General features: G+C 48.4%; 2 protein-coding genes across 2 annotated transcripts in view; one reads left to right on the top strand and one right to left on the bottom strand.

Moving 5' to 3' along the window:
- The window catches only part of LOC112238187 (dedicator of cytokinesis protein 2), a 167,746-nt gene that overhangs the window by 84,396 nt on the left and 68,588 nt on the right, over positions 1-14,762 (top strand). The window contains exon 26 of the mRNA XM_042325806.1: positions 844-939. Coding sequence (XP_042181740.1) covers positions 844-939 — 96 coding nt within the window. The remainder of the gene's footprint in view (positions 1-843; positions 940-14,762) is intronic.
- Positions 6,442-14,762, bottom strand: part of LOC112245020 — a 29,526-nt gene continuing 21,205 nt past the window's right edge. Inside the window, exon 4 of the mRNA XM_042325807.1 lies at positions 6,442-7,451. Within this exon, the coding sequence (XP_042181741.1) occupies positions 7,286-7,451 (166 nt within the window). The 3' untranslated portion in view covers positions 6,442-7,285. The remainder of the gene's footprint in view (positions 7,452-14,762) is intronic.

The raw sequence follows: 14,762 nt of genomic DNA, 5'->3' as shown, positions 1-14,762 counted from the left end.
TTTTCCTGGATAGAGTAGCTAGCTGCCTCGCTGCACCACTGAGTGGGCTCACGCACACTGTCTGGAGGAGAGAGAGTGAGAGTGTGAGTGTGCAGTGCTCTGTAGCTCAGTGGTAGAGCATGGCCCTGCACCGCCAGGATAGTGGGTTGGATCCCCTGGACGACACATATATGTAACAGGTGTCCACACTGGATTTGAATTAGCTGAATCACATGTATTATTATTATTTTTACATGTCATTCCAGATTAAATGAATATGCAGTAGTTGATGAGGATACCTACGTGACTCAAATAATCAATGACCTTTCACCTCTACTGTCATGTAGGGTACAGCAATTGTTTTAATGTTGTTTTAATTGAACCTTTATTTAACTAAGCTAGTCAGTTAAGAACAAATTCTTATTTACAATGACGGCCTACCTGGGAACACTGGGTTAACTGCTTTGTTCAGGGGCAGAATGACACATTTGTACCTTTTCAGCTCAGGGAATTCGATCCAGCAACCTTTTGGTTACTGGCCCAATGCTCTAACCACTAGGTTACCTGCGGCAGCAATGGGGCGGCAGAAATGGGGGCAGTGAATTACTTTGGCGAAGCACACAGAGAGAAAACAGTCAGGTTGTAGAGATCTAAGACATCACTGATGAAAGCCTTAGTGGGTGATGTTGAGTGGATATAAAAGGTATGTATATGAGCCTGTCTAAAACATTTACAAACATGTCTCTCTTTTCACTCCAAATGGTTCATGACCTTCCTCTCCTTCTCTCCTTCTCTCCTTCTCTCTCTCTCTCTCTCTCTCTCTCTCTCTCTCTCTCTCTCTCTCTCTCTCTCTATCTCTTTCAGGGTGACACATTCCAGCATATTCAGGACATTGTGGTCAGTCTCCTCAGGACCATCAACCGTACAGTCATAACCATGGGTCGTGAACACGCCCTGATCGTGAGTAAACCTAATTACCCCCCTTCCCAAAGCAATAGTCCACTATTCACCAGTCAAATATTTGGAAGGCCACCAAAATTCCTGAAATTTCCATCCCTAACTATAGCATTAGAACTGCCAGACAGATCTTCTTCAGAGATAGTCTACAGAGTTCTGTCTTACTATCCATGTCTGTGCCCAAAGAATTCGAGCTTCTACTTTTAAAAATCCATCTTTCCAGAAACAAGTCTCTCACCGTTGCTACTTGTTACAATATATGTGCCTTGGACAATATATATGAATTGATTGCCCCCCATCTATCTTCAGAACTCGTACTGTTTGGTGACCTAAACTGGGACATGCTTAACACCCCGGCCGTCCTACAATCTAAACTAGATGCCCTCAACCTCACACAAATTATCAATGAACCTACCAGGTACAACCCCAAACCCGTAAACACGGGCACCCTCATATTTATCATCCTGACCAACCTGCCCTTTAAATACACCTATCCTGTCTTCAACCAGGATCTCAGCGATCACTGCCTCATTGCCTGCGTCCGTAATGGATACGCGGTCAAGCGACGACCCCTCATCACTGTCAAACGCTCCCTAAATCACTTCAGCGAGCAGGCCTTTCTAATCGACCTGGCCCGGGTATCCTGGAAGGACCTCCTTCAGTTAGTAGGGGATGCCTGGTTATTCTTTAAAAGTGCTTACCTCACCATCTTAAATAAGCATGCCCCATTCCAACAATTTTGAAACAGGAACAGATATAGCCCTTGGTTCACTCCAGACCTGTCTGCCCTTGACCAGCACAAAAACATCCTGTGGCGTACTGTATTAGCATCGAATTGCCCCCATGATATGCTTTTCAGGGTAGTTAGGAACCAATATAGACAGGCAGTTAGGAAAACAAAGGTTAGCTTTTTCAAACAGAAATGTGCATCCTGTAACACAAACTACCAAAAGTTCTGGGACACAGTAAAGTCCATGGAGAATAAGGGCACCTCCTCCCAGCTGCCCACTGCACTGAGGCTAGGAAACACTGTCACCACCGATAAATCCACAATAATTGAGCATTTCAATACTTCAATACTACCCCCCACACTTCTCATTCACCCAAATTCACCCAATTCACCCAAACAGCTAATGTTCTGAAAGAGCTACAACATCTGGACCTCTACAAATCAGCTGGGCTAGACAATCTGGACCCTCTCTTTCTAAAATGATTCGCCGCAATTGTTGCAACTCCTATTACTAGCCTGTTCAACCTCTCTTTCGTATCGTCTGAGATCCCAAAGATTGGTAAGCTGCCACGGTCATCCCCCTCTTCAAAGGGGAGACACTATAGACCCAAACTGTTACAGACCCATATCCATCCTACCCTGCCTTTCTAAGGTCTTCGAAAGCCAAGTTAACAAACAGATCACTGACCATTTCAAATCCCACCGTACCTTCTCCGCTATGCAATCTGGTTTCCGAGCTGCTGATAGGTGCACCTCAGCCATGCTCAAGGTTCTAAACGACATCATAACCGCCATCGATAAGAGACATTACTGTGCAGCCGTATTCATCGACCTGGCCAAGGCTTTTGACTCTGTCAATCACCACATTCTTATTAGCTGACTCAACAGCCTTGGTTTCTCAAATGATTGCCTCGCCTGGTTCACCAACTACTTCTCAGACAGAGTTTAATGTGTCAAATCGGATGGCCTGTTGTCCAGACCTCAGGCAGTCTCTATTGGGGTGCCACAGGGTTCAATTCTCAGGCTGACTATTTTCTCTGTATACATCAATGATGTTACTCTTGCTGCTGGTGATTCTCTGATTCACCTCTACGCAGACGACACCATTCTGCATACTTCTGGCTCTTCTTTGGACACTGTGTTAACTAACCTCCAGACAAGCTTCAATGCCATGCAACTATCCTTCCGTGGCCTCCAACTGCTCTTAAATGCAAGTAAAACTAAATGCATACTCTTCAACCGATCGCTGCCCGCACCTGCCAGCACGTCTAGCATCACTACTCTGGACGGTTCTGACAACTACAAATACCTAGATGTCTGGTTAGACTGTAAACTCTCCTTCCAGACTCACATTAAGCAACTTCAATCCAAATTTAAATTGGCTTCCTATTTCGTAACAAAGCATCCTTCACTCATGCTGCCAAACATACCCTCGTAAAACTGACTATCCTACCGATCCTTGACTTCGGCGATGTCATTTACAAAATAGCCTCCAACACTCTACTCAGCAAATTGGATGCAGTCTATCATAGTTCCATCCATTTTGTCACCAAAACCCCATATACACCCACCACAGCGACCTGTATGCTCTCGTTGGCTGGCCCTCGCTTAATATTCGTTGCCAAACCCACTGGCTCCAGGTCATCTATAAATCTTTGTTAGGTAAAGCCCCACCTTATCTCAGCTCACTGGTCACCATAGCAGCACCCAGCCGTAGCACACGCTCCATACGGTATATTTCACTGGTCACCCCCAAAGCCAATTCCTCTTTTGGCCGCCTTTCCTTTCAGTTCTCTGCTGCCAATGACTGGAATGAATTGCAAAAATCACTGAAGCTGGAGACTCATATCTCCCTCACTAACTTTAAGCATCAGCTGTCAGAGCAGCTTACAGATCATTCCACCTGTACATAGCCCATCTGTAAATAGCCCACCCAACTACCTCATCCCCATAATGTTATTTTTTCTCCCCCCATAATGTTATTTTTTCTCCTTTGCACCCCAGTATCTCTACTCGCACATTCATCTTATGCACATCTATCACTCCAGTGTTTAATTGCTAAATTGTAATTATTTTTCCACTACGGCCTATTTATTGCCATACCTCGCTAATCTTACCTCATTTGCACAGATTGTATATAGACTTTTCTATTGTGTTATTGACTGTACGTTTGTTTAGTCCATGTGTAACTCTGTGTTGTTGTTTGTGTCGCACTGCTTTGCCTTATCTTGGCCAGGTCACAGTTGTAAATGAGAACTTGTTCTCAACTGGCCTACCTGGTTAAATAAAGGTGAAATATATTTTTTGCAACGATTACGTGTTTGCAGGGTTTTGCTCCAACCCAATTGACTTGGCTTCCCATACTGCCCTCCATAGTCTCCTACCATATAATTAGTGCAGTTGTAGAAGATGCTTTCCAGTTTATTGATCTTTACCTTGGTTGCCCTCTAAATGATTCTCTTCAGTCCTTTAAGTGTTTCTCAAATTGTTGCTTGGGTCCTGCTGGTGGCTGGTGGCTGGTGGCCAATTCCATTTGGGCCTTGACTTAAAAATGGAGTTCTGATTAAAAACAAGGGACTTGGTATTTTCTTGGAGAGGAAGTATTGATTGCTTCAGTCCGTCTTTCAGTTTAGTTACTTATTACACCTTTATTATACACTTTCAAATACCACAGTATTACCCTCCCAGACTAAACCCCTCAGTTCTTACCATCCATCCATCCATAGTACCACAGTATTACCCTCCCAGACTAAACCCCTCAGTTCTTACCATCCATCCATCCATAGTACCACAGTATTACCCTCCCAGACTAAACCCCTCAGTTCTTACCATCCATCCATAGTACCACAGTATTACCCTCCCAGACTAAACCCCTCAGTTCTTACCATCCATCCATCCATAGTACCACAGTATTACCCTCCCAGACTAAACCCCTCAGTTCTTACCATCCATCCATAGTACCACAGTATTACCCTCCCAGACTAAACCCCTCAGTTCTTACCATCCATCCATCCATACTACCACAGTATTACCCTCCCAGACTAACCCCTCAGTTCTTACCATCCATCCATAGTACCACAGTATTACCCTCCCAGACTAAACCCCTCAGTTCTTACCATCCATCCACAGTACCACAGTATTACCCTCCCAGACTAAACCCCTCAGTTCTTACCATCCATCCATAGTACCACAGTATTACCCTCCCAGACTAAACCCCTCAGTTCTTACCATCCATCCATCCATAGAACCACAGTATTACCCTCCCAGACTAACCCCTCAGTTCTTACCATCCATCCATCCATAGTACCACAGTATTACCCTCCCAGACTAAACCCCTCAGTTCTTACCATCCATCCACAGTACCACAGTATTACCCTCCCAGACTAAACCCCTCAGTTCTTACCATCCATCCATCCATAGTACCACAGTATTACCCTCCCAGACTAAACCCCTCAGTTCTTACCATCCATCCATAGTACCACAGTATTACCCTCCCAGACTAACCCCTCAGTTCTTACCATCCATCCATCCATAGTACCACAGTATTACCCTCCCAGACTAACCCCTCAGTTCTTACCATCCATCCATAGTACCACAGTATTACCCTCCCAGACTAAACCCCTCAGTTCTTACCATCCATCCACAGTACCACAGTATTACCCTCCCAGACTAAACCCCTCAGTTCTTACCATCCATCCACAGTACCACAGTATTACCCTCCCAGACTAAACCCCTCAGTTCTTACCATCCATCCATAGTACCACAGTATTACCCTCCCAGACTAAACCCCTCAGTTCTTACCATCCATCCATAGTACCACAGTATTACCCTCCCAGACTAAACCCCTCAGTTCTTACCATCCATCCATAGTACCACAGTATTACCCTCCCAGACTAAACCCCTCAGTTCTTACCATCCATCCATAGTACCACAGTATTACCTCCCAGACTAAACCCCTCAGTTCTTACCATCCATCCATAGTACCACAGTATTACCCTCCCAGACTAACCCCTCAGTTCTTACCATCCATCCATAGTACCACAGTATTACCCTCCCAGACTAAACCCCTCAGTTCTTACCATCCATCCATCCATAGTACCACAGTATTACCCTCCCAGACTAAACCCCTCAGTTCTTACCATCCATCCATAGTACCACAGTATTACCCTCCCAGACTAAACCCCTCAGTTCTTACCATCCATCCATAGTACCACAGTATTACCCTCCCAGACTAACCCCTCAGTTCTTACCATCCATCCATAGTACCACAGTATTACCCTCCCAGACTAACCCCTCAGTTCTTACTATCCATCTACAGTACCACAGTATTACCCCCCAGACTAACCCCTCAGTTCTTACCATCCATCCATAGTACCACAGTATTACCCTCCCAGACTAACCCCTCAGTTCTTACCATCCATCCATCCATAGTACCACAGTATTACCCTCCCCCCCCAGACTAACCCCTCAGTTCTTACCATCCATCCATCCATAGTACCACAGTATTACCCTCCCAGACTAACCCCTCAGTCCTTACCAACCATCCATAGTACCACAGTATTACCCCCCCAGACTAAACCCCTCAGTTCTTACCATCCATCCATCCATAGTACCACAGTATTACCCTCCAAGACTAACCCCTCAGTTCTTACCATCCATCCATAGTACCACATTTTCATTCTAAATGGTGGTAGTCAAAAGTGCTTTATGTGAGTCATCATGGCACAAAAAAAGCTTTAGCCAATCACTCTTCAAGCTGACTCTTCATGTTTTGTTTAAAATACACACCTTTATTGGATCCCAATATAACTGTTACAAACAGCTGCAGAAACACAGTGAGAGGAAGAAGAAGAGCATTGTGGGAGATCTTACACTGGTATGGTTTATAAAAAAGCACTGATGTGGCAGGTTAGGGTCTGGTGCTGATGATTGGTTAAACAGTAAATAGGGCGTGGTCTTAGAAGCAAAGGCTGATTCTAATTGGTTGAGCTTGGGTTATAACCAATAGCATTGTGGAAGAGTGGAAGCTCGTAGAGTGGAGTGTTTATTATTGTCTTTGTGTTTGGTGCACTCGGAGGGAATCCTGAATGGATCCTCGCTTTGTCAGTCAAGTCTGGGAGACTGTTGATTGGTTGCACGGCCTGTCACTCTCTAAAGGGCTTGATGATGGAATCGTCTCTGTTTAGGTAGTAGAGTTCCTCTCTTCACTGTGACATGGTCCATCACCTATGAATTCTCATCTGACAGATGTTAGAACTAAGGAAAGGTCACCGCTGTCACAGCCTTCTAGACTGAACTCTTGTCAAAGTTTAGTGTCTCCCCTAAATCCATAGCTCAGTAACTGTACCAAGACTTTGGGTTAAAGTAACTATCAATCAGCCCATAGTTGTGGGCTGATGTACTGTTCGCTCTCCAACCATGTCAGAGATGAACCATAGATCTCCATAGATACCATAACAGGTGTACAGTTCCTATAGCAACAACATTGAAACAGGAGCTGTCCCCATGGTCCATAGACACACACCTGTCCAATCCCCATGGTAACAGCAGTCCGGAATGTCTTCATGGCGACTGTACCGCCGGCGATGGCTGTGTGTGGGCGAGTGTGTCTGTGTGTGTCTACAGCCACCAGAAGCACTTCTTGCGTAGCTTCTTGACGAGGGTCTTGGTGTTCGGGTGGGTGGGGGCAGGTTTGGGGACAGGGAGGGGAAAATCATAGTCCCTGTCTAGAGTCTCCATCACTGGCTGGAACCTGCCTTCCTGCTGCCTGAAGTCATGCTCCACACTGGAGAGAGAGAGAGGGGAGAGAGTGGAGAGGTTGGGGGAGAAGGTGAGAGTGAGGGAGACAGAAAGAGGGGGAGGGTAAGATAGAAACATAGAGTGAGTGAGAGAGACAGGAGGGTAGAGCATTAGACACATGTACACACACAATATCTTGTAAAAATAGAAATGTACTTTAATATAAATGCAGTTATGTGAATACAATAACATACTGTACATTGATGCACATGCTTCACACCTCGTAAGTACCATGTGCCGATGCAAGTGCACACTTAATCAGACAGACAGACAGACACACACACACACACACACACTCTGAAATCGATTCACATTCATAGCATTCTTGCACTTCATGCACCACTACATCACAGGCTGGAGAGATGAGAGAAGGAGAGTCATCTTAAAGTGTTGAAACTAAAACAGAGGGCTGAGGGAAATACTTCTTCCCCTGAGATGCTTTCAAAGCAATCCCTCCCCTTGACTCTCTCTCTCCCTCCTCTCCCACCCTCTCTCTCTCTCTCTCTCTCTCTCTCTTTTTTTTCTTCTCTCAAGTGCTTCAGGTCATATTGTAGTGGAGGTTGAGTGTTTCTGTGGCAAGTTTGGCTTGAAAGTTCAAGGCTGAGGTCTCTCTGTGTGTGTGTGTGTGTGTGTCGGTGTGTCTGTAGAGGGACAAGATGCGATGCATAGGGATTAAGCATCTGGAGTTAATGAGGCTTATGATGAGGGAAGGCAAAAGGGGGAACGACACACGCCCCAGCACGTACTCACACACACACACCATGCGTGCATGCACACACACACACACCATGCGTGCATGCACACACACACACACACACCCACCCACTCAGTCAACTTATTTGCTCTCTCCTGACAAATAAAAGTGTGAAATGAAACCTCTGTAATGACACCAGTGACTGGGAAGAGAGAGTCACATGGAATACACAGGGCCCTCTAGGAGAGTAAAGAGGGAGGGATGAGAAGGGGGAAGAGAGAGTCACATGGAATACACAGGGCCATCTAGGAGAGTAAAGAGGGAGAGATGAGAAGGGGGAAGAGAGAGTCACATGGAATACACAGGGCCATCTAGGAGAGTAAAGAGGGAGGGATGAGAAGGGGGAAGAGAGAGTCACATGGAATACACAGGGCCATCTAGGAGAGTAAAGAGGGAGGGATGAGAAGGGGGAAGAGAGAGTCACATGGAATACACAGGGCCATCTAGGAGAGTAAAGAGGGAGGGATGAGAAGGGGGAAGAGAGAGTCACACGGAATACACAGGGCCATCTAGGAGAGTAAAGAGGAGGGATGAGAAGGCGGAAGAGAGAGTCACATGGAATACACAGGGCCATCTAGGAGAGTAAAGAGGGAGGGATGAGAAGGCGGAAGAGAGAGTCACATGGAATACACAGGGCCATCTAGGAGAGTAAAGAGGGAGGGATGAGAAGGCGGAAGAGAGAGTCACATGGAATACACAGGGCCATCTAGGAGAGTAAAGAGGGAGGGATGAGAAGGGGAAGAGAGAGTCACATGGAATACACAGGGCCATCTAGGAGAGTAAAGAGGGAGGGATGAGAAGGGGAAGAGAGAGTCACATGGAATACACAGGGCCATCTAGGAGAGTAAAGAGGGAGGGATGAGAAGGGGGAAGAGAGAGTCACATGGAATACACAGGGCCCTCTAGGAGAGTAAAGAGGGAGGGATGAGAAGGCGGAAGAGAGAGTCACATGGAATACACAGGGCCCTCTAGGAGAGTAAAGAGGGAGGGATGAGAAGGCGGAAGAGAGAGTCACATGGAATACACAGGGCCCTCTAGGAGAGTAAAGAGGGAGGGATGAGAAGGCGGAAGAGAGAGTCACATGGAATACACAGGGCCCTCTAGGAGAGTAAAGAGGGAGGGATGAGAAGGCGGAAGAGAGAGTCACATGGAATACACAGGGCCATCTAGGAGAGTAAAGAGGGAGGGATGAGAAGGCGGAAGAGAGAGTCACATGGAATACACAGGGCCATCTAGGAGAGTAAAGAGGGAGGGATGAGAAGGCGGAAGAGAGAGTCACATGGAATACACAGGGCCATCTAGGAGAGTAAAGAGGGAGGGATGAGAAGGCGGAAGAGAGAGTCACATGGAATACACAGGGCCATCTAGGAGAGTAAAGAGGGAGGGATGAGAAGGGGAAGAGAGAGTCACATGGAATACACAGGGCCATCTAGGAGAGTAAAGAGGGAGGGATGAGAAGGCGGAAGAGAGAGTCACATGGAATACACAGGGCCCTCTAGGAGAGTAAAGAGGGAGGGATGAGAAGGGGGAAGAGAGAGTCACATGGAATACACAGGGCCATCTAGGAGAGTAAAGAGGGAGGGATGAGAAGGGGGAAGAGAGAGTCACATGGAATACACAGGGCCATCTAGGAGAGTAAAGAGGGAGGGATGAGAAGGGGGAAGAGAGAGTCACATGGAATACACAGGGCCATCTAGGAGAGTAAAGAGGGAGGGATGAGAAGGGGAAGAGAGAGTCACATGGAATACACAGGGCCATCTAGGAGAGTAAAGAGGGAGGGATGAGAAGGTGGAAGAGAGAGTCACATGGAATACACAGGGCCATCTAGGAGAGGAAAGAGGGAGGGATGAGAAGGCGGAAGAGAGAGTCACATGGAATACACAGGGCCCTCTAGGAGAGTAAAGAGGGAGGGATGAGAAGGCGGAAGAGAGAGTCACATGGAATACACAGGGCCATCTAGGAGAGTAAAGAGGGAGGGATGAGAAGGCGGAAGAGAGAGTCACATGGAATACACAGGGCCCTCTAGGAGAGTAAAGAGGGAGGGATGAGAAGGGGGAAGAGAGAGTCACATGGAATACACAGGGCCCTCTAGGAGAGTAAAGAGGGAGGGATGAGAAGGCGGAAGAGAGGACGGTTTGATGAGTACTAGTGGAAATGATGAGGTGAATATTGAAACAGAAGGGAAAGAAAAGGCATACAAAGAAAGAGGAAAGAGTAGAGGCAGACGAGGGAGGGACAGAGGGGGAATAAATGTAGAGGCAGACGAGGGAGGGACAGAGGGGGAATAAATGTAGAGGCAGACGAGGGAGGGACAGAGGGGGAATAAATGTAGAGGCAGACGAGGGAGGGACAGAGGGGGAATAAATGTAGAGGCAGACGAGGGAGGGAAAGAGGGGGAATAAATGTAGAGGCAGACGAGGGAAGGAAAGAGGGGGAATAAATGTAGAGGCAGACGAGGGAGGGACAGAGGGGGAATAAATGTAGAGGCAGACGAGGGAGGGAAAGAGGGGGAATAAATGTAGAGGCAGACGAGGGAAGGAAAGAGGGGGAATAAATGTAGAGGCAGACGAGGGAGGGACAGAGGGGGAATAAATGTAGAGGCAGACGAGGGAGGGAAAGAGGGGGAATAAATGTAGAGGCAGACGAGGGAAGGAAAGAGGGGGAATAAATGTAGAGGCAGACGAGGGAGGGACAGAGGGGGAATAAATGTAGAGGCAGACGAGGGAGGGACAGAGGGGGAATAAATGTAGAGGCAGACGAGGGAGGGACAGAGGGGGAATAAATGTGAGGCAGACGAGGGAGGGACAGAGGGGGAATAAATGTAGAGGCAGACGAGGGAGGGACAGAGGGGGAATAAATGTAGAGGCAGACGAGGGAGGGACAGAGGGGGAATAAATGTAGAGGCAGACGAGGGAGGGACAGAGGGGGAATAAATGTAGAGGCAGACGAGGGAGGGACAGAGGGGGAATAAATGTAGAGGCAGACGAGGGAGGGAAAGAGGGGGATAAATGTAGAGGCAGACGAGGAGGGAAAAGGGGGAATAAATGTAGAGGCAGACGAGGGAGGGAAAGAGGGGGAATAAATGTAGAGGCAGACGAGGGAGGGAAAGAGGGGGAATAAATGTAGAGGCAGACGAGGGAGGGAAAGAGGGGGAATAAATGTAGAGGCAGACGAGGGAGGGACAGAGGGGGAATAAATGTAGAGGCAGACGAGGGAGGGAAAGAGGGGGAATAAATGTAGAGGCAGACGAGGGAGGGACAGAGGGGGAATAAATGTAGAGGCAGACGAGGGAAGGAAAGAGGGGGAATAAATGTAGAGGCAGACGAGGGAAGGAAAGAGGGGGAATAAATGTAGAGGCAGACGAGGGAAGGAAAGAGGGGGAATAAATGTAGAGGCAGACGAGGGAAGGAAAGAGGGGGAATAAATGTAGAGGCAGACGAGGGAAGGAAAGAGGGGGAATAAATGTAGAGGCAGACGAGGGAAGGAAAGAGGGGGAATAAATGTAGAGGCAGACGAGGGAGGGAAAGAGGGGGAATAAATGTAGAGGCAGACGAGGGAGGGACAGAGGGGGAATAAATGTAGAGGCAGACGAGGGAGGGGCAGAGGGGGAATAAATGTAGAGGCAGACGAGGGAGGGACAGAGGGGGAATAAATGTAGAGGCAGACGAGGGAAGGAAAGAGGGGGAATAAATGTAGAGGCAGACGAGGGAAGGAAAGAGGGGGAATAAATGTAGAGGCAGACGAGGGAAGGAAAGAGGGGGAATAAATGTAGAGGCAGACGAGGGAAGGAAAGAGGGGGAATAAATGTAGAGGCAGACGAGGGAAGGAAAGAGGGGGAATAAATGTAGAGGCAGACGAGGGAAGGAAAGAGGGGGAATAAATGTAGAGGCAGACGAGGGAGGGACAGAGGGGGAATAAATGTAGAGGCAGACGAGGGAGGGAAAGAGGGGGAATAAATGTAGAGGCAGACGAGGGAGGGAAAGAGGGGGAATAAATGTAGAGGCAGACGAGGAGGGACAGAGGGGGAATAAATGTAGAGGCAGACGAGGGAGGGAAAGAGGGGGAATAAATGTAGAGGCAGACGAGGGAGGGAAAGAGGGGGAATAAATGTAGAGGCAGACGAGGGAGGGACAGAGGGGGAATAAATGTAGAGGCAGACGAGGGAGGGAAAGAGGGGGAATAAATGTAGAGGCAGACGAGGGAGGGACAGAGGGGGAATAAATGTAGAGGCAGACGAGGGAGGGAAAGAGGGGGAATAAATGTAGAGGCAGACGAGGGAGGAAAGAGGGGGAATAAATGTAGAGGCAGACGAGGGAGGGACAGAGGGGGAATAAATGTAGAGGCAGACGAGGGAGGGAAAGAGGGGGAATAAATGTAGAGGCAGACGAGGGAGGGACAGAGGGGGAATAAATGTAGAGGCAGACGAGGAGGGAAAGAGGGGGAATAAATGTAGAGGCAGACGAGGGAGGGACAGAGGGGGAATAAATGTAGAGGCAGACGAGGGAGGGAAAGAGGGGGAATAAATGTAGAGGCAGACGAGGGAGGGAAAGAGGGGGAATAAATGTAGAGGCAGACGAGGGAGGGAAAGAGGGGGAATAAATGAGAGGCAGACGAGGGAGGGAAAGAGGGGGAATAAATGTAGAGGCAGACGAGGGAAGGAAAGAGGGGGAATAAATGTAGAGGCAGACGAGGGAAGGAAAGAGGGGGAATAAATGTAGAGGCAGACGAGGGAAGGAAAGAGGGGGAATAAATGTAGAGGCAGACGAGGGAGGGACAGAGGGGGAATAAATGTAGAGGCAGACGAGGGAGGGAAAGAGGGGGAATAAATGTAGAGGCAGACGAGGGAGGGAAAGAGGGGGAATAAATGTAGAGGCAGACGAGGGAAGGAAAGAGGGGGAATAAATGTAGAGGCAGACGAGGGAGGGAAAGAGGGGGAATAAATGTAGAGGCAGACGAGGGAGGGAAAGAGGGGGAATAAATGTAGAGGCAGACGAGGGAAGGAAAGAGGGGGAATAAATGTAGAGGCAGACGAGGGAGGGAAAGAGGGGGAATAAATGTAGAGGCAGACGAGGGAGGGAAAGAGGGGGAATAAATGTAGAGGCAGACGAGGGAGGGAAAGAGGGGGAATAAATGTAGAGGCAGAGAGTGAGGGAAAGAGGGGGAATAAATGTAGAGGCAGACGAGGGAGGGACAGAGGGGGAATAAATGTAGAGGCAGACGAGGGAGGGAAAGAGGGGGAATAAATGTAGAGGCAGACGAGGGAGGGACAGAGGGGGAATAAATGTAGAGGCAGACGAGGGAGGGAAAGAGGGGGAATAAATGTAGAGGCAGACGAGGGAGGGAAAGAGGGGGAATAAATGTAGAGGCAGACGAGGGAGGGACAGAGGGGGAATAAATGTAGAGGCAGACGAGGGAGGAAAGAGGGGGAATAAATGTAGAGGCAGACGAGGGAAGGAAAGAGGGGGAATAAATGTAGAGGCAGACGAGGGAGGGAAAGAGGGGGAATAAATGTAGAGGCAGACGAGGGAAGGAAAGAGGGGGAATAAATGTAGAGGCAGACGAGGGAGGGAAAGAGGGGGAATAAATGTAGAGGCAGACGAGGGAGGGAAAGAGGGGGAATAAATGTAGAGGCAGACGAGGGAGGGAAAGAGGGGGAATAAATGTAGAGGCAGACGAGGGAGGGACAGAGGGGGAATAAATGTAGAGGCAGACGAGGGAAGGAAAGAGGGGGAATAAATGTAGAGGCAGACGAGGGAGGGAAAGAGGGGGAATAAATGTAGAGGCAGACGAGGGAGGGAAAGAGGGGGAATAAATGTAGAGGCAGACGAGGGAGGGAAAGAGGGGGAATAAATGTAGAGGCAGACGAGGGAGGGAAAGAGGGGGAATAAATGTAGAGGCAGACGAGGGAAGGAAAGAGGGGGAATAAATGTAGAGGCAGACGAGGGAGGGAAAGAGGGGGAATAAATGTAGAGGCAGACGAGGGAGGGACAGAGGGGGAATAAATGTAGAGGCAGACGAGGGAGGGAAAGAGGGGGAATAAATGTAGAGGCAGACTAGGGAGGGAAAGAGGGGGAATAAATGTAGAGGCAGATGAGGGAGGGACAGAGGGGGAATAAATGTAGAGGCAGACGAGGAGGGAAAGAGGGGGAATAAATGTAGAGGCAGACGAGGGAGGGACAGAGGGGGAATAAATGTAGAGGCAGACGAGGGGGGACAGAGGGGGAATAAATGTAGAGGCAGACGAGGGAGGGACAGAGGGGAATAAATGTAGAGGCAGACGAGGGAGGGACAGAGGGGGAATAAATGTAGAGGCAGACGAGGGAGGGAAAGAGGGGGATAAATGTAGAGGCAGACGAGGGAGGGACAGAGGGGGAATAAATGTAGAGGCAGACGAGGGAGGGACAGAGGGGGAATAAATGTAGAGGCAGACGAGGGAGGGACAGAGGGGGAATAAATGTAGAGGCAGACGAGGGAGGGACAGAGGGGGAATAAATGTAGAGGCAGACGAGGGAGGGACAGAGGGGGAATAAATGTAGAGGCAGA

This window comes from Oncorhynchus tshawytscha, linkage group LG08 (genome assembly GCF_018296145.1).
Source record: "Oncorhynchus tshawytscha isolate Ot180627B linkage group LG08, Otsh_v2.0, whole genome shotgun sequence".
In the NCBI taxonomy this organism is placed as follows: Eukaryota; Metazoa; Chordata; class Actinopteri; order Salmoniformes; family Salmonidae; genus Oncorhynchus; species Oncorhynchus tshawytscha.
Note: the sequence above shows the minus strand (reverse complement) of the source record. Positions and strands in the feature narration are given on the sequence as shown.